At 47.9% G+C, this 17,429-nt stretch overlaps 1 protein-coding gene across 2 annotated transcripts in view; it reads left to right on the top strand.

The window, feature by feature from the left end:
• stxbp5l (syntaxin binding protein 5L) overlaps window positions 1–17,429 on the top strand; it is a 96,763-nt gene that overhangs the window by 52,693 nt on the left and 26,641 nt on the right. For both annotated transcript variants that reach the window (XM_067254233.1, XM_067254225.1), the window contains exons 6-18: window positions 3,430–3,493; window positions 5,771–5,854; window positions 7,672–7,795; window positions 9,124–9,199; window positions 10,432–10,586; window positions 11,635–11,707; window positions 12,631–12,778; window positions 13,253–13,320; window positions 13,913–13,953; window positions 14,299–14,516; window positions 14,879–15,045; window positions 15,242–15,367; window positions 16,795–16,946. In XM_067254233.1, coding sequence (XP_067110334.1) covers window positions 3,430–3,493; window positions 5,771–5,854; window positions 7,672–7,795; window positions 9,124–9,199; window positions 10,432–10,586; window positions 11,635–11,707; window positions 12,631–12,778; window positions 13,253–13,320; window positions 13,913–13,953; window positions 14,299–14,516; window positions 14,879–15,045; window positions 15,242–15,367; window positions 16,795–16,946 — 1,496 coding nt within the window. The remainder of the gene's footprint in view (window positions 1–3,429; window positions 3,494–5,770; window positions 5,855–7,671; window positions 7,796–9,123; window positions 9,200–10,431; window positions 10,587–11,634; window positions 11,708–12,630; window positions 12,779–13,252; window positions 13,321–13,912; window positions 13,954–14,298; window positions 14,517–14,878; window positions 15,046–15,241; window positions 15,368–16,794; window positions 16,947–17,429) is intronic.

Genomic DNA, 17,429 nt, shown 5'->3' with positions numbered 1-17,429 from the left:
TTATTTTCATTGAAAATTATTAAGGAACCGATTCAGTCAATTTAAATATGAATGGTAGCATTTGGTTAATCTTCTCTGTGTTTTCTGTTCTTAACCAATCATTTTCAGACAGTTCCCTCCCAGGTTCCCTATGCCTTGGCATGACCACGTTAATGGTTTTTGTGTTTCCGTAATTAGCCCATTATTTTCTAATTAAGACAGGGTTTATCAGTCTAATGTAATCTAGGTCTTTCTGGCCTGCCTTCCTTGGCAGCAGGCTAAATTGAGACCGAATACCCAGAGGAGGGAAATGCAGGCCCATTCATGTTAATGAAAACACATGCTAACATTTCTCCTCCTTCCTCTCCTCCCTCCATACCTTGTCACATGATCGTATTTTCCTCCTGGTCGGTCCTCCGAGGCAGAGGAGGGTATGACGTCTTGAGGAGTTTGAGAGAGGAAGAGAATAAGAAGGGGTTTCTGCAGCAAATCGAAAAGTAAGGCTGTGCTGTTGACATTAACAGCCGTGTGTGTATGGAGGAAAAATGAAAGGAATTGTGTGTGTGTGTGTGTGTGCGATTATGAGGAAGGACATGGTGGACTGGAGGGAGTGTGAATATTCTTGTTTCTACTCGTCTGGGAAATTAGTTTGTCACCGTTGGGCCTCTGTCCAGGGAGAGAAGGAGCAGAGAGAGAGAGAGAGAGAAAGAGAGAGAGAAAGAGAGAGAGAGAGTTTTTAAATGAGTGAGAGAGAAAAGTGTCAAATGTGTGTACTGGAGGGCCTGCAAATATTTACGATACACAAAAGTCTTTGCCACCAAAGCCCCAAGTAGAACTCCACCAGCGTCAATGTCCGTGGAAGATCATTTGCCTGGGAGATGTAGTTCTGTTGAGGATTAATGAATGTGCATGTGTGTACTACGCTATTGGCAGTAGGCCACTATGTTATGTCCTCAAGGATCTGTCATGCTCCATTAGTGTCCTCTGACCCCGTCACAGCACACATTGCCTCTGGTTCAAAAGAAAATAACGAACCCACTCGTACTCGACTCAGATACCTCCGACACTCAAAGCTAACGAATATAAACCAATGCGATCCTATTAATATTTCTCCCCCCTTTTTTGGTGGTACAATATCTCTTAGGCGCAGCGCTTTGCTCATCCTGCTCATGATTCACAGAGAAAAATCCACCTTTAATAATTGATGTGACATCATACGTGCGCTGTACAGGAGGAAATGAAATCTGAAGAAAGACAGAACATCAAAGCTTCTCGCCAATTGACTATTACCATTGTTTGGTAAGACAAGAAGACAAAAAACAGAATAATCCTTTGTTAGGGCCTCACAGAAACATATTTTCATTATCTTGCTCTATTTATTTATTTATTTATTACATTGTTCAAAGCCAGTCCAAACTAGACAATTAACGCTAAAACATGCACAATAACTCTACTTTCACCATCCTTTAATTGGATTCTCTGCGTTAAAACACACTGGGAGGAGGAAATTCAGCCTAGTGGTTAAAGAAGTGGTGTATTGGCGGTGTTATACAAGTCTGAAACAGGGCATAGTCTTCTAGACAGGATGTAGGTCATTTCGATGCTTGAAGGCGGCTCAGACGGTAAGCTAGCATTACCGTGTCGGAGCAAACTAACCTTCGTCCGCACCGCATCAGCAGCTTTCAGAACAATGAACCGGCAGAAACATTAAATAATTACATTTAGCTTTACATTAAAATCATACAAACGGCTCTGGCTCTCCCTCTTCCAGCTCCTCAGCTCTCTCAATACCTTGATATGTTTCTCTCACTTGTTTATTTACTGGGGGGAAAAAAAGATACCTTGTTGTGACGGAGTGTGGCTAGCTACGTCTGTTACATACCGTCACACCTGTGTGATCATTAGATGGTTGGTTAGTTTATGTGTGTGTTCAAACTCGCACACTTGTTTACGTCCATGAATCTGTGGTCAGTGTTGTCAACCATCCTGTCGGTTATTATAGCCCCCCTCCACCTCCCTCCTGTTGCTTCTGTTACCATGGCTCCCCGGGATCCGCAGGGCATTTCTTTGTTCCCCACAGCAGAGCTTTCCTGTGGTCTCTCTGATAAGGTCCGCTTGTCTCTCTTTGGTGTGGCTGAGGTGGACGTTTTCCCCTCAGCCCCGGTCAAATAGGTCCAGTCCACCCTGTTCTCGACATCTCCTTATTTGCATCGTGTTAAATTAATAACCTTACTTTCACAGTTTTAATTTTTGTTTATTTAACCCCCTTCTCTTATCTCTGAACTCTTCTCCGGCAGAAAAGCTCTGCACTGTATGTGAAGTCTGTGGACTTTCAATGTAATGTTTCAAGGTATTCCTGTCTCCAGCTTGGTTAAGTTGTACACTCCTCTGTATTGACTCAGAAGTATGTTTGTTTTTGAAACCTAATTAGACCCTGTGTGCATCTTTGTATGCCGTTACTAGAGGAATCCATCCTTGAACACAACAATTGAGGGTTTCCAAATGTTTTTGCGCATTTCCATACAGATTGAAATTTGCTGAGGGGAAAAAAAAGCACCAAGTTTCTAACCTCATGAAACCAGGGTGCTGGTTGTGATCTGTCAGAGCATGTCACACACACGTTAAACACGTGATGGCACGGTTCACATCCAGAACACTGGCGTTGCTAGGCAACTAGAGGTCAGAGGTCAGAAGAAATGCACTGGCAGGATAGCGGAGTAGGTTGGCACCGAGCTAGCAATCACCAAACGTGTTTGTGTGGAGTATAAATCCTTTTGTAGCCAGATAATATGTTGGCTCAGTTCCATGTGGGGGTCTAAGTATTTGTGATGGGCTGGACTTGGGAGAATGTGTGAAGATTGGTTGTGTTTTACTGTGTGTGTGTGTAGCTAGCGGCCTTTGTAGAGAGTGACTGTTGGCAGTGGGATTCTGCAGGGAGCACACAGCAGTTTGACTTTTCATCCTGGTGCTGAAGCAGATCCAGAACATTCTCTAAGGTGAATGTCAGATGGCTGAGTGGTTAGGGAATCGGGCTAGTATCAGAAGGTTGCTAGTTCGATTCCCGGCTATGCAAACCAAATGACGTTGTGTCCTTGGGCAAGGCACTTCACCCTACTTGCCTCGGGGAGAATGTCCCTGTACTTACTGTAAGTCACTCTGGATAAGAGCGTCTGCTAAATGACTAAATGTAAATGAATGTACTGGCAGCATGCCAGAGTGTTTTCCCTTACAGACTGAGCACCACCAAAGAAAGGCTCTAACCGGAAGTTTAGCTGCAAGCGTTAAACTCCTACAGTAGAATCCGTTGACTATTTGGTGGTTTAAATCTCACTTTGGGTGGTCTGTGCTGTTTTAAGAACACCTAGTGGTCTTCATGTTAATGTTGTTACACTGAGCTTTTTTTAATTGACTTGTTATTTCCACCTTTCCCTCACTTTCTCTCTGTAACAGGTCGACTAAAACACACCCAGGGCCCGTGGTTCATTTGAGTGACAGCCCAAAGGATGAAGGCAAGGTGAGTGGGCGAAAAGCTAAGAAAAAAACAAACCACTCCTTTTTTGCAGAAACGGTTAGCCGTTAGCCGCGGTTAGCCTGCCTCACTCTCGCCGCTCTCTCAGGACTCTGGTGGGTCGATCGGTGCCCAGTTCACACAACACCCATTAATCTCAATATGATTCAATGATGCTAATGCTAACACTAGCGTTGTTAGCATTAGCCCTCTAAGGCTAGCGGTCTTCCTTACCCCTGTAGGCGGGACCGTGGGAGATTTTATCCAGGGTAAAGGGTTCGGTCGGGTCAGTTGACGGTCAGAATCAGTAAGCACATCTCCGTGGCTACGAGGCAGGAAGCATCAAGGGGAATTGATTCGCTGAGGTCTTCCTGGCACTCGATGTGTGTGGGTTGCCGGGTGTGAAAATAGACTGAGAAGCTGTCAACAGGAAGATACAAACAGGGAGGGAGAAACAAACCTGTAGTGTTTAGCACATGGATGGTGAGACAAGATGCACAAGATGTTTTCAACGGTCTACGGCCAGAGTGGATTTTATTTTAATTTTTTTCGTCCTTAGGCCAGCCATATTTCAGCATCTTGATCTTTTCTGTGTGTATTCTGCCATGAAATACCCATGGCCTACATGTATAATGTGTGTTTGGGTATGGCGTTTTATGTATTTCCTTCTGAGTTCCTCCCTGCCCATCCTCTTTATTATCTATTCCAATGCTCTACACGTGTGTTTTTGTGAATGTTCTTGTGTCCCACACGCGTGTGCAAGTCTGATGGTTTCCCGAACGAGGCTGAGAGTGGCGGCGTGGAGACGGGCTGTTTTCCGCCCCACCTGTTCTCCACTTCACGTTCTGTGATCTGTGCCTCCACTCAGTCAGGTCTCTCCACGGGGGTCTTTCTCATCCTCCCCAGAGACGCACGTCCTTTAAATACCCCTCCGCATCGCTCCCCCTCTCCCCCTGGGGGCTGGGGGCGTGTGTGACAGGCGATGCTCTCTGTTTAGCCCCCTCCTCACTCTCTGAAGGTGTATTTAGGGGATGTTTTGAGTGTGTGATGGGGGGGGGGGTTTGGTAGACACTCTCTAGCAACTTTTGTCTTCCCTTACTCTGTGCTTGGCGCTCAAGCATCTGTGGTTGTGTGTGTTTGTGTGTGTGTACTTGATTTGACGGCGGTGTTTATGCAGTGAAGCGTTTCGCAGCCTGGATGTTTGTTCCAGCCGTGTGTGGTTTTCTGTGTGTGCACATGTTGTCTTTAGTTTTGGGATAGTCTGTCTCGGCTCGCCTCCTGTAGTCTTTGCTGCTGTCGTCTACCAGTAGGCCTACTATTACAGATCTAATTCATGTGATTACTGTTGTTCTCGCACATACTATGATTACTCTCTTTTTCTCTGTCTTTCTATGTCTCTCTGTGCATAGCCCCTGCTCACCTCCCACATCTCATTAATTCAAAAACAGCTGACTCTGGATTTTAGATTTTTTAAATTTTGCTGACAAAGGCCACATCGTTTTTTTATCTCCTTCCTCTCTTCTACTCTTTCTCAGCATCTCTCCTCTCTCTCTCTCTCTCTCTCTCTCTCTCTCCTCTCTCTCTCTCTCTCTCTCTCTCTATCTCTCTCTCTCTCTCTCTCTCTCATATATATATATATGAACCCAACCTTTTGCTCTCGAGAAATCACCCAGATTTTAGCTTCTGCTTCCTCATCCTAAAACGTAAATCCTCTTCAAACCACGCACACACACACATGCGCACACACACACGGGTAAAGCCAGCCAGCAAATAGCCTGTGTGTGGTTCACTACTGGTAGGGATCATCCTTCCCAATCCTCCCTAATCACATCTCACTCTGGAGAAGGAGCTCACGAGAGTTACCAGCCAGGCACAAGAGAGTCTGGAGGGGGAAGAGATGGAGAGAGAGGGAGAGGGAGGGAGAGACGGAGGGAGAGAGAGAGATATATAGACAAAAGTAGGACTTATTTATATATTTAGAGAGAGAGAGAGGAAAGAGGGGTGCACTAAGTGCAGAGTTGTTTACCAAGTCTGGCTTTAGTGTTATATTAGCGTCAAATTTTGTTGGGGCAGTTGAAGTGTCCTTAGCAGCAGTTTCCTAACGTGAGTCATATCTTGTGCTTTTTCCAATCCCAGAGAAAAGTTTTGCTCAAAACAGTTTTGGACTTCTCATGAAGTTAACGATACAAATTCAGAAACGTCCTCTTCTGTACGTCTAACTTCTCCTTTTTCCTTTTCTTCTTCCTTTCCTCGTGCCACTCATCCGTCATCCGTCCCCCACAGCTGTTGATTGGGTTTGAGAGTGGAACCGTGGTTCAGTGGGACCTTCGGGCCAAGAAGGCGGACTACAGAGTCTCCTATGATGAGGTGAGCTCGCTCCACACACTTTCGCCAGGTACTTCATCTTATCCTCCACTTGTAATGCATGATATCCAGTACTTATAAGATTGTTCAATTAATCACATCGTACATGTAAGGCTAAAGTATAAATACCCCCAATGAATTAGCACCTGTAAACGCTGTCACCTTGTGTACTTATTTGGTAGTCTAGAGACCACTGCCTTTTCAAATTTTTGGTGTTATTTAGCCTGTGTGGCCTTGAAGCTGCCCTGAAATAAAACCTTTCAGACTCGTACAATTAGCCCACATGTTAGCGGCAAGCCTGTCTTAAGAGCGGATCTGCCGGCGCATCTTTTATCTGTCCTTAGAGGAAGTGTCGGAGTGCTGTTAATTATCCCTCTCTTGATGCATACCCATCTCTGGTGTCTAGCATCTATCGAGAGAGGGAGGGAGGGAGGGAGGGAGGGAGAGAGGGAGAGAGGGAGAGAGGGAGGGAAAAAAATTATCATCGAAGAGCTTCTGAGCAACCGAGACAAAACACATGAGCGGCACTGAGACACACGGAGAAACAGGAGCTCTCTGTCTGCTGGCAGTGTTTCAGAGAGGGGCAGTGTTTCAGAGAGCTGCAGTGTTTCAGAGAGGGGCAGTGTTTCAGAGAGGGGCAGTGTTTCAGAGAGGTGCAGTGTTTCAGAGAGGGGCAGTGTTTCAGAAAGGGGCAGTGTTTCAGAGAGAGGCAGTGTTTCAGAGAGGGGCAGTGTTTCAGAGAGGGGCAGTGTTTCAGAGAGCTGCAGTGTTTCAGAGAGGGGCAGTGTTTGAGAGAGCTGCAGTGTTTCAGAGAGGGGCAGTGTTTCAGAGAGGTGCAGTGTTTCAGAGAGGGGCAGTGTTTCAGAGGGGGCAGTGTTTCAGAGAGGGGCAGTGTTTCAGAGAGGTGCAGTGTTTCAGAGAGGGGCAGTGTTTCAGAGAGGGGCAGTGTTTCAGAGAGGGGCAGTGTTTCAGAGAGCTGCAGTGTTTCAGAGAGGTGCAGTGTTTCAGAGAGGTGCAGTGTTTCAGAGAGGGGCAGTGATTCAGAGAGGGGCAGTGTTTCAGAGAGGGGCAGTGTTTCTATCTTTCTCTCACTCTGATTTTATTGATCATTCCCAGGAAGAAAACCAATCCCATTTCAAAGGCTGAGAGATGAGTTGGAAGACACCTATAGTTTGTAATTAGTACGGTGTGATTAACTGAGTGATTTCTGCCTTGACAATTTTTTACTCGCTTCATTTCAATCAAGAAACTTCAAAGGACTTACCTCACACACCTGTGCGCTTCTGACAAAAATGATAACAAATAAGGGTGCTATATTTTTTCTTTCCGGAATATCAATTGAACAGGAAAGATCAAACGCATTTAATAACTTTTCTGTTCTTGTTATGTTCTTATCATGTGGCAATCCACTGACAGTCTCATTTCCATGAGCTAAACTAATTGGATTGCTGTATTGATTTTTAACGCGATAATGAATCGGATGTTGGGTGACTGTTACATACGAAGGTTTATCGCTCTCTGCACCTGTCCATTTCCTTTGTTTCCCCTCTTCTTCCTCTTCCTGTCTCTCATGGTGTAGCTGTGATATTGATCCCCCCCTCTCACAGCCCTCTTCACGGCTGCTCTCATTTACGAGCCACGTAATAGACCATCGGGTCTCTAACTTCCTCTCTTTCGCAGCACGAGCTTTTGCATAGAACGAACCTCTCAAGGTGCACCACCACGGGGGCCAAACTTCATCTTAATAAGTGAAATTTGATGGTTTGGAATGGAAACGTTACAGAAAACCTGACCTGTTCTGCTCTGCTCTCCCTCCCCAGGCTATCCATTCAGTGAGCTGGCACCACGAGGGCAAACAGTTCATGTGCAGCCACTCAGACGGTAGCCTGACACTGTGGAACTTACGGAACACGGCGAAGCCCTTCCAGATCACCTTTCCTCACGGTGAGACACACAGGCGTGCACGTCCACACTCGCGTTGTAACGGTTAAAGTCTGGGGTGCCAGTCAGACAAAGCCCCAGAAAGAGATTGACTCTCAATAAGGTGAAGGCCGTACACACACACACACACACACGAGTACACACACAAACACACTCTGGACCTAGCACGTCATTACCCTGACCCTGCCCTCTCATCTGTTCCTTTATTCGGTTCACTCGTCCTTATGGGATTTATTGACAGACCACATGTAGAGGGAGGGTAAGGAACTTGTAGAACAGACATCTAACCCCAGGTCAGGGCTCTGCTGAGCTCCCAGTCCTCACTCTCCCACCCACAAACTGAGACACTGACAGGAAACTGCTTTGATGAGCAACCAACTGCCGACAGCTGCGTCGTCGCCGCCACACCCCTCACAGCTGGTGGCCGTGGAGCCGGGATGGAGGGCTGTGTGTGTAGGCGGCGCACTCTGACCCTGCCACTTCCGAGACGAAAACATCCCTCACTCTCTCTCACATACATAAATACACACACACACACACAAGTGGAGGAAGTGCACAAGGATATGAGTAATGGCAACAGACTTGAGATTCAGCTCAGTGCCTGACAGACTGTGTTGGTGTTGTCCGATCTGTGTCCAAAGTCGGGGTGTGAGTCATATTTTCAGAAATTAAATGAAAGAAGGAGTCAGGTGGCTGAGCGGTGAGGGAATCGGGCTAGTAATCAGAAGGTTGCCAGTTCGATTCCCGGCTGTGCCAAATGACGTTGTGTCCTTGGGCAAGGCACTTCACCCTACTTGCCTCAGGGGGAATGTCCCTGTACTTACTGTAAGTCGCTCTGGATAAGAGCTTCTGCTAAATGTAAAACATGTAAATGAAAGAGAACCCTATGGTGTATTCATAAACTGTAGTAACAAAGAAAATAACTCAGTAAAGGTTCAAATCCCAGCGTCTCTGGGTGAGCTGTGACTCTGGGCTGGCTATGTCGCAAATTGCTTTTTTGTTGTTGTTGTTTACAACATAATTTCATGAGGGACAGAATGTTGTTTTGACAGGGGTACCAGGAAGGACATATCCTCATCCAGATGCTACGTCGAGTCAGACCTCAGGGCACTTGTGTTCGTCAGTTTGTTATCAGACGTGACTTTGGGAAAACCGAGAAATGTTACTTATCTCTCCCTCTGTCCTTTGTTCTCTGCTGCCACTCATTTTCATACAAATATCATTAGTTTTTAATACAAGCGACCTTTGGCACTGAAGCCTAATTTAGATGGGAAAATCTGTGAAAAAGCTATGATATTCTACTAAAAACTACTGTCTTCATCCTTCATCAGGTAAGATCCAGAAGGATGGCAGAAAGGAGTCATGTAAACCCATCCTGAAGGTGGAATACAAGACGTCAAAGAGCAGGTAAAGATGGTTCTTCTTCATCCGTAAGTAGACTCATCTCCACCAGACACACTCCCGACTGCAGTATCTCATGTGCTTTGGACAGCCAGTAGGTAGCTTCACAGAATGCTTTTAAGGCCATCAGTCATGATATTCAGAGGTTAGTTGAGTCAATTCCTCACAGGGAACTGCAACCCTGAAATTCCCAACATTTCTCTTTGCCAAAACCTTTTAATCCTAGCATGTTTTCACTCAAGTTGTACTTCAAGAGGTCTTTTATGAAGTGGGTTGTAGTCTATTAAGACTAAGAAAATTACAAAACAATCAAAAAATGATAGCAAGCCTTTTAAAAACGCATGATGCATCTGCAGGCTTTTGCATTGAGGACATCCTTTGAAGCATAATTCCCTTTTTGATGGATAGTCTTTGTTGTCTTTTTGGAGTCGGATGAGTGAGTTGTATTATCATTTATATTGCTCCGCCAATGTTTTTTAGGATAACAATGGGCCTTTATGCTTCATAGTTGTCTCATAGTTGAACACAAAAGAGGACTCTTAAAATCACAGAGGCACAAAGAGCGACAGCGACATCTTGGTTGTCACGACGACATGCTCAGGCCCACTCAACGACGGGGCGTTTTCCTGGCTTTTCTTAAAAGTGTATCGATCGTTAAAGGCTGGGGTGACTGTCCCAGGACATGCCCCCTGGGGGTAAAACATTCACGCTCACACTCTGACAAGAATGAGGCTGAGTCATTCTTGTGCTAACTCTCTGGCTAGCTGAGTCATTCTTGTGCTAACTCTCTGGCTAGCTGAGTCATTCTTGTGCTAACTCTCTGGCTAGCTGAGTCATTCTTGTGCTAACTCTCTGGCTAGCTGAGTCATTCTTGTGCTAACTCTCTGGCTAGCTGAGTCATTCTTGTGCTAACTCTCTGGCTAGCTAGGCTGGACACGCATGTACTCCACGTCCCCCTGGGACGGACAGCTGAGATGCTGAAACTCTGAAATGTCGACCCATGTTTGCAGGCAGGCATGTCTTTTTTTTTGCCATGGTTTACAGTGAAACTGAGGCACGTTTCTTCAGGGATAAGCCCACTTTCCCTTCTCCGGTTTTCCCCTTATGACTCACTGTACCGGCTTGACTGGTTGTTTCAGTCCCATACTGATGCAGTACTCGTCTTCTAAAACATGTTCATGACGACATCACGAACCTCACGATGCCCTCACTGAAGAGCCTCTCTGACTCCTCAGCAGCGAGCCTTTCGTCATCTTCTCCGGCGGCCTGTCGTACGACAAGGCTGGACGGCGACCCACGCTGACCATCATGCACGGCAAGGCCATCACAGTCCTGGAGATGGACCACCCCATCGTAGAGTTCTTAGTCCTCTGTGAGACCCCGTACAACAACGGTGAGTGGTGGGATGTCACGGTGGGGGTGGGGGTGGAATCGAATGGGGGTTAAACCTCACAATCTTCAGTTTGTGATGGGATTTTGTTGGATTTCGCTTGTTCCTTTGTACTTTGTGTTCGTTAGCTGGCTCACTGCCAAATTTTTTTTTTTTGTGTGTGTGTAAATTGTGTTCGATCACCCTCCCTATGTCTTTCCGTCTGTCTCTGTTGTTTTCTCTCTCTCTTTCTTTTTTCTCCCTCCCTCTTTTCTCTCTCTCTTCCTCCCCCTCGCTCTGATAATTGACTCTAATCACAGTCCAAGCTGTGATGGTAACAAGCACCTTGGCGAGGCCTTAAACGTATCCCTCTGTCTCGTACCTGCGGAGAGCTTTGCTGCTCGCATTAGTCAGTCTGGTCCCAGCACAGAGTGTAAATAAACTCAGTCACAACAGTTTGGAGGAATTTGACAAGCGATAAAACAAAAGAGAAATCAAATGTATTTATCCTCTCCCAACTCTGTTTCGTTTGTTACGGGCTCCAAAACCGATGGAGAGCAGGTATCCCAACCTGCAGAGACTCATTTCAGGGAGGTGGCTCTCCCCCCGGGACGCTATGTGGACGCATGATGTACCCCCTAAAACAGCGCGATTAGCACCTGTCTCTACCAGAAATGACCATTGGACAGTCTCTCGCTCGCTATAAATCGCCGATTTCCGTGAGATTGTATAGCATTTGCGGGCGTCACGGAGCCGCTGTTGAAATGCGGGAGACTCCCGGAACTTCCGGGAGACTTGGGATGTCTGTGAGAGTGTAGCTGGCGTGTTTCCCCTCCCATTGGACTGATGTTGGGATTTACATCTGAGTCATTTAGCAGACGCTCTTATCCAGAGCGACTTACAGTAAGTACAGGGACATTCCCCCCCGAGGCAAGAAGGGTGAAGTGCCTTGCCCAAGGACACAACGTAATTTTTTGCACAGTCAGGAATCTAACCGGCAACCTTCTGAGTAATAGCCCGATTCCCTAACCGTTCAGCCATCTGACTCTTCCTGTCCACCGTGTTTTCACAGAGGTCCAGGAGCCCTATGCGGTGGTGGTTCTCCTAGAGAAGGACTTCATTGTGGTTGATCTGACACAGAGCAAGTAGGTGCACACACACACACTCACACACACTCACACACTCCCAACACACGTGCGCACAGAGACTTACCACACACACACTTGTAAACACACTATACACACACGCGCTGTTTCTCCTTCACACACTCTTTCTCACCAACACACACACACACTCTCCTGCTGTGGCTCCCCACCAGCTCTCAGCCTGCATGTGGCAGATGAGGATGAGAAGGCAGTGGGACAAAAGAGGCCAGCCTGTCACTTCATGACGTGACTGGCTGTGACATCGTCACCAAGGCGCCAGGCCCCAATCTCAGACACATCAGAGTGCCCCTCCCTAACCACACATTACAACACCCAGCTCTGACAATAGGCCCAAAACTCCATATGGGGTCTCAACCAAGAAGAGGCAAAGAGTCGCGTCTGGTCTTGTGCTCGGAAAAGAAAATCGAACGTGTGACTTTGCCTTGAGACAATCTTGACACTTGCCAATACACATCCCTGCGACTATAGTGCTGGGAGAGTGACGGGGCGTCGCTAAGTGAGATGAAGCTGTCTGACAGTTCCAGCCCAAGGTCACGGCTTCTTCTTCCTATAACAGAGACAGGGAGGGTCTGCCAGCAGCCCTCACCAGACGCCTCTCATACTTGGATGAAGGTGACTGAGGTGTCATTTCGTCCCTGCTAGTTTATCAGCCCCAGATTGTCTGCGTGTATGTGATTAAGTGGTCGTTCCGAAACCTTAATTGGCTGATTTGGTACTTAATAGCTCTTTAATTGGAGCGTCCTCTGGGCCCAAGTGTCTCAAAACCACACGTAACGACTGATGAATGGACACATCCAAGGACTGGTTTGTTTGTTAGTGCCGCAGAAGCAGCTACACACTTTGACCTGTGTGTGTGTGTGTGTATTTGTGCGTGCACGTACCTGTGTGTGCCTTCCTTGCAGTTTCCCCATCTTCGAGAACCCCTACCCTATGGACATCCACGAGTCCCCTGTCACCTGTACGGCCTACTTCGCAGACTGTCCTCCGGACATCATCCCCATCCTCTACTCCATAGGGGCCAAACACAAGAAGACCGGGTACAGCCAGAAGGTATGCTGCAGGGGGGGGGGGCGTTTGGGTCGACTTCTAGGCTGAATCCTCTTTAGGCAATACTTTATCTGTACAAAAGCTGGGATTGTATGCGTATGCAGAATGTATTATAACTCACGATTCACAGTATGGGATTGTTTCTGTTACGACCAAAACTACATATGAAGCGAAGCCTCAAGGGCAGGAATTTCTGATCAGTAATAGACAGACGTGGCAATATGCATCCTCATGTCTTACTGTCAGTGCACAGCCGTCCTTTATGTGACATGCTTCCTGCTAAACCACACCCACGCCTAGCGTGTGCTCTCATAGTGTGTGCTCATAGCGTGTGCTCATAGGATGTGCTCATAGCGTGTGCTCATAGCGTGTGCTCATAGGATGTGCTCATAGCGTGGGCTCATAGGATGTGCTCATAGCGTGTGCTCATAGTGTGTGCTCATAGGATGTGCTCATAGCGTGTGCTCTTCCTTCCAGGAGTGGCCTGTGAGCGGAGGAACGTGGACCTTGGGTTCTCAGACATACCCGGAGATCATCATCACTGGGTGAGCACGCTGTTCCACCGCACTACGCCCGCGGAACACCAACCCCTCCACCTGTTCCACCGCACTACGCCCGCAGAACACCAACCCCTCCACCTGTTCCACCGCACTACGCCCGTGGAACACCAACCCCTCCATCTGTTCCACACAGCCACAGTTCTGCGCCAGGATCCTGAATATATTTCCACAGACTTATATATTATGAATGTTTTACACCTTTCCAAACCTGCCCCCCTGCAGCTTGTGAGTTGGGGGATAATGGTGGCAGGCCGACTATTTGACCAAAACATGTCGATCTGGCTGCATTGTTCTGTAAGGGTCTGGGGCAGGATATTGACTGTGTTTAAGGCACTGTGGGGGACGGTAGGTAGTTCTGAAGAGGTCAGCCGCTGAGCTCTATTCAGCTGCGGAGGAAACACTCTTCAGCTCCCCAGAGTTTCTCTGATTGGAGAGAAGTCTGACTCTGATCGGAAATGCACCATGATCTTTTCTTTTTTTTTTCTCTCTCTCTCTCTCTCTCTCTCTCTCTCTCTCTCTCTCTCTCTCTCTCTCTCTCTCTCTCTCTCTCTCTCTCTCTCTCTCTCTCTCTGTACAGACATGCGGACGGGTCTATAAAGTTTTGGGACGCTTCTGCAAGTGAGTTCACCGTCTTTCCAGGGTCGCCTCTCTGGTTTAACCCCACAAAACTTAGTTCCTACTGAGCCAAATGTCAACCTTCACAACAAAGAGAGCAACGTAGAGGCTGTTTTGAGTCAAACTGTAAAGCAGCGGACAGGCGGCACACGGCTCATGACAGATTATTATAGTTATGACAAAGAAATGCCCAATCCCCCAACCCTACCCCCATCCTCACCCCCTACCCCCACCTCCACATTGATGAAACCAACCCCCCCATCCCTCTCTCCCTCCCTCCCTCTCTCTCTATCTCTCTCTCTCCCCCCCCCCTCCCTCCCTCCCTCCATCTCCCTCCCTCACGTCCAGTCACGCTGCAGATGCTTTACAAGCTGAAGACATCCAAGGCGTTTGAGAAGCCGAAATGCGGGGAGGGGGGCCGAGCGGCCGAGCTGGTGGAGGAGGACCCGTACGCCGTGCAGATGGTCAGCTGGTGCCCAAAGAGCCGCTTGTTCTGCGTGGTGGGCATCTCAGCCCACGTCATCCTCTACCGCTTCAGCAAGTACGACGCCAACACGCAGATTGTGGTGAGTCTGTGTGTGTGTCTTTGTACATACGTGTGTTGGAGTGGGGTGTGTGTTTGGGGGGGACTCTAGGGGTCACTTCAGGGCAGCTTCTGAAGAAGGAAACTTTCTCTCCTTTTTTCGATCCTTTGTCGTTTCGGAATTGTCTTTCTAGTCTGTAGAGTCATCCTTGGGAAGTCTGTTGTGTAGACTGGTATGTTTGCGACTGAGGAGGATACCTCGGTGAGATAATCAGCTGGGACATTTCCCTCCAGCTGGTGACCTTCCCCGTGCTTTTATCACCACGCATATCTCACGTGTGTCAGTTGAGACCTCCCTGTAACAAACAGCCTTATGTGTGTGTGTGTGTGTGTTGCGTCTCCCAGTCGTTAGAGGTGCGTCTGCATTGTGACGGGGAGGATGTGATCTCTCCGTCGGAGACAGAGAACCACCCCTGCTTCTCGGACCCCAGCTCCCACTCGCCCCAGCACCAGCCTGTCAGCCCCGGCGCCCGCACCCCGGAGGGCTCCAGGGACAGCTCCCCCTTCCTCAAGTAAGACAGCCTCCCATCACAGAGCAGGGACTTCCTGAAATACACAGTAGGCACGGGCGAACAATCGGCAACGCTTGATCTTCTTCTGCTGATTCCCTCACCTCACTCTCCCCTTACCTTGCCCCCAATCTCTCTCTCTCCTCTACCTCGCTTTCTCTCTACCTCTCTCTCTCCCCCCCCCCCCTCCCCCCCTCAGGGTGAAGAGTCGTCCTGTGCGGATGCCCCCGGGATACCAGGCTGAGCTGGTGGTGCAGCTGCTGTGGGTGGATGGAGAGCCTCCCCAGCAGATAACCAGCCTGGACATCAACTCTGCCTACAGCCTGTGAGTCTGGCTCGTCCCCCTCTCCATCTACAGCTGGACCTGTCTCTGTCTGGCTGTGTCTGTCCTTCACTCTTCTCAACCTGTCTCGGTCTCTCTCTCTCTTCTCAATCTGTCTGTCTGCTGTGTCTCTCCCTCCCTCTCTCTCTGTCTCTCTCTCTCTTTTGTCTTCACTTTTGTGTTTTTCTCTGTTACTGTCTGACATGTTTTTATGCAAGTCATCCTTTTTCTTTCACAGTTCTCGGTCTATCTCTCTCTCTCTGTTTTTTTATCTCGCCTCTCCAACGTACTGTACAGCACACACAAACAAAAAGCTTTTGTCCTCTGTGTTCTGCGTACACATAAGTACAGCTAGTCTGTTTCTACTCAGCCATCCTTCAGCGCTCTGCGTGGCTCCCATCTGAATGCCCTCCTCCTCCACCTCTGTGTTCATCAGCCCTCAACACTGTTCCCCACATGGGTTTAACAGAGAGCCGGAATGGCCCCCACATGGGTCTAACAGAGAGCCGGAATGGCCCCCACATGGGTCTAACAGAGAGCCGGAATGGCCCCCACATGGGTCTAAGAGAGAGCCGGAATGGCCCCCACATGAAACTAACAGAGAGCCAGAGCCGGAATGGCCGCCACGGAATCAATGTGAATGAGTTTGTTTGACCCTGACACGTTTCTTTTTCCTAATTCTCATCTATGATTCAATAGCAGATGATGGTGTTCACCATCAGTGAAACAATAACAAAAAAAGGCTGGAAAATATGCATGCGTCCTTCGCTGGAGGGGGGGAACTAGCGTTTGACTGAACTCGCTGAAGTCCGCCTCAGAGAATTGAATCAATAAAGCGCCTCAAGGCCATTTCTAAACTTTTGCTCCGAGTGGTTAGAGTTGTTTGTAAAAGGCCAGTCATTGAGCAGCTCTTTAAAAGAGTGCACTGACGGAATAATTGCAGAAGGTCAGTTGGCCTTCCTCCACGGGAAGCCATTCAAATGTAGAACTGGGTTTTTCATTTTCTTAGTTGTGGTGTTATTCTCACACGTACAAATACACACTTGTGCGCGCACACACCCGCATACACTGTACACACACATGCAAGCTGTGTTTTGGTATTCTAACTTGATCTCTCAGCTGTTTTCAGTCGTGTTAGTGCAGTTAACCACTGGGTATTTATCATGTGTGATTACGATTGTTCTAGTTTCTCTGATACACGAGTGATTTCCTGAAATTACTTTGATTGGCACTTCGAAAATCGGACCAATCAGGGTGTTTCTGAAGGTTACGCACTTGCAGGTGGAAATCCAACCCTATCAGATAGGTCATGAAAAATATAGTATGTTTATCCAGGAGTCTTCATGTATCCTGATGTGTGTGTCCTTGTGTGTACGCCTGTGGCTTTTGTTGTGGATGTCCTGTGTGTGTGCGTCTGTGTTGGACCCCAGTCTAGCGATTGGGAACTGTAATGGCCTAGCAGTGGTGGACTATCTCCAGAAGACCATCCTGCTCTGCATGTCCACAGTCGATCTGTATGGAGGTGCAGACCCTTACCAACGGCTCACACGCTCCCCACGCAAGAACAGGCAGTCCACCTCAGGTAGGAGCTACACACACACACACACACGTTAATGATGTACACACACAAAAGAAATTCATGGACACACATGTAACTGCTCACACATAGGCATTCTGCTTTTATTCTCTCTCCCTTTCTCTCTGTCTCTCTCTGTCTCTCTCTCTGTCTCTCTCTCTCTCTCTCTCTCTCTCTCTCTCTCTCTCTCTCTCTCTCTCTCTCTCTCTGTCTCTCTCTCTGTCTCTCTCTCTCTCTGTCTCTCTCTCTCTCTGTCTCTCTCTCTCTGTCTCTCTCTCTGTCTCTCTCTCTCTCCCTCTCTCTGTCTTTTGTCAAGGTCTAACTTCCTGTCCCTGAGCTCTGTCACTACCTTCACAACTCCTTGTCTTTCTTCTTCATGATTCAGACTACAGATTTTCTCTGCTGTCCTTGATCCTCCCTGTCCCCTCTTTCAGAGTCCCCCTTGTCAGTATCCATCCCTCCCACACACACACACACACACACACATCA

This window comes from Osmerus mordax, chromosome 2, assembly GCF_038355195.1.
Source record: "Osmerus mordax isolate fOsmMor3 chromosome 2, fOsmMor3.pri, whole genome shotgun sequence".
In the NCBI taxonomy this organism is placed as follows: Eukaryota; Metazoa; Chordata; class Actinopteri; order Osmeriformes; family Osmeridae; genus Osmerus; species Osmerus mordax.
The sequence above is the reverse complement of the archived record's forward strand: the minus strand, read 5'-3'. Positions and strand labels throughout refer to the sequence as shown.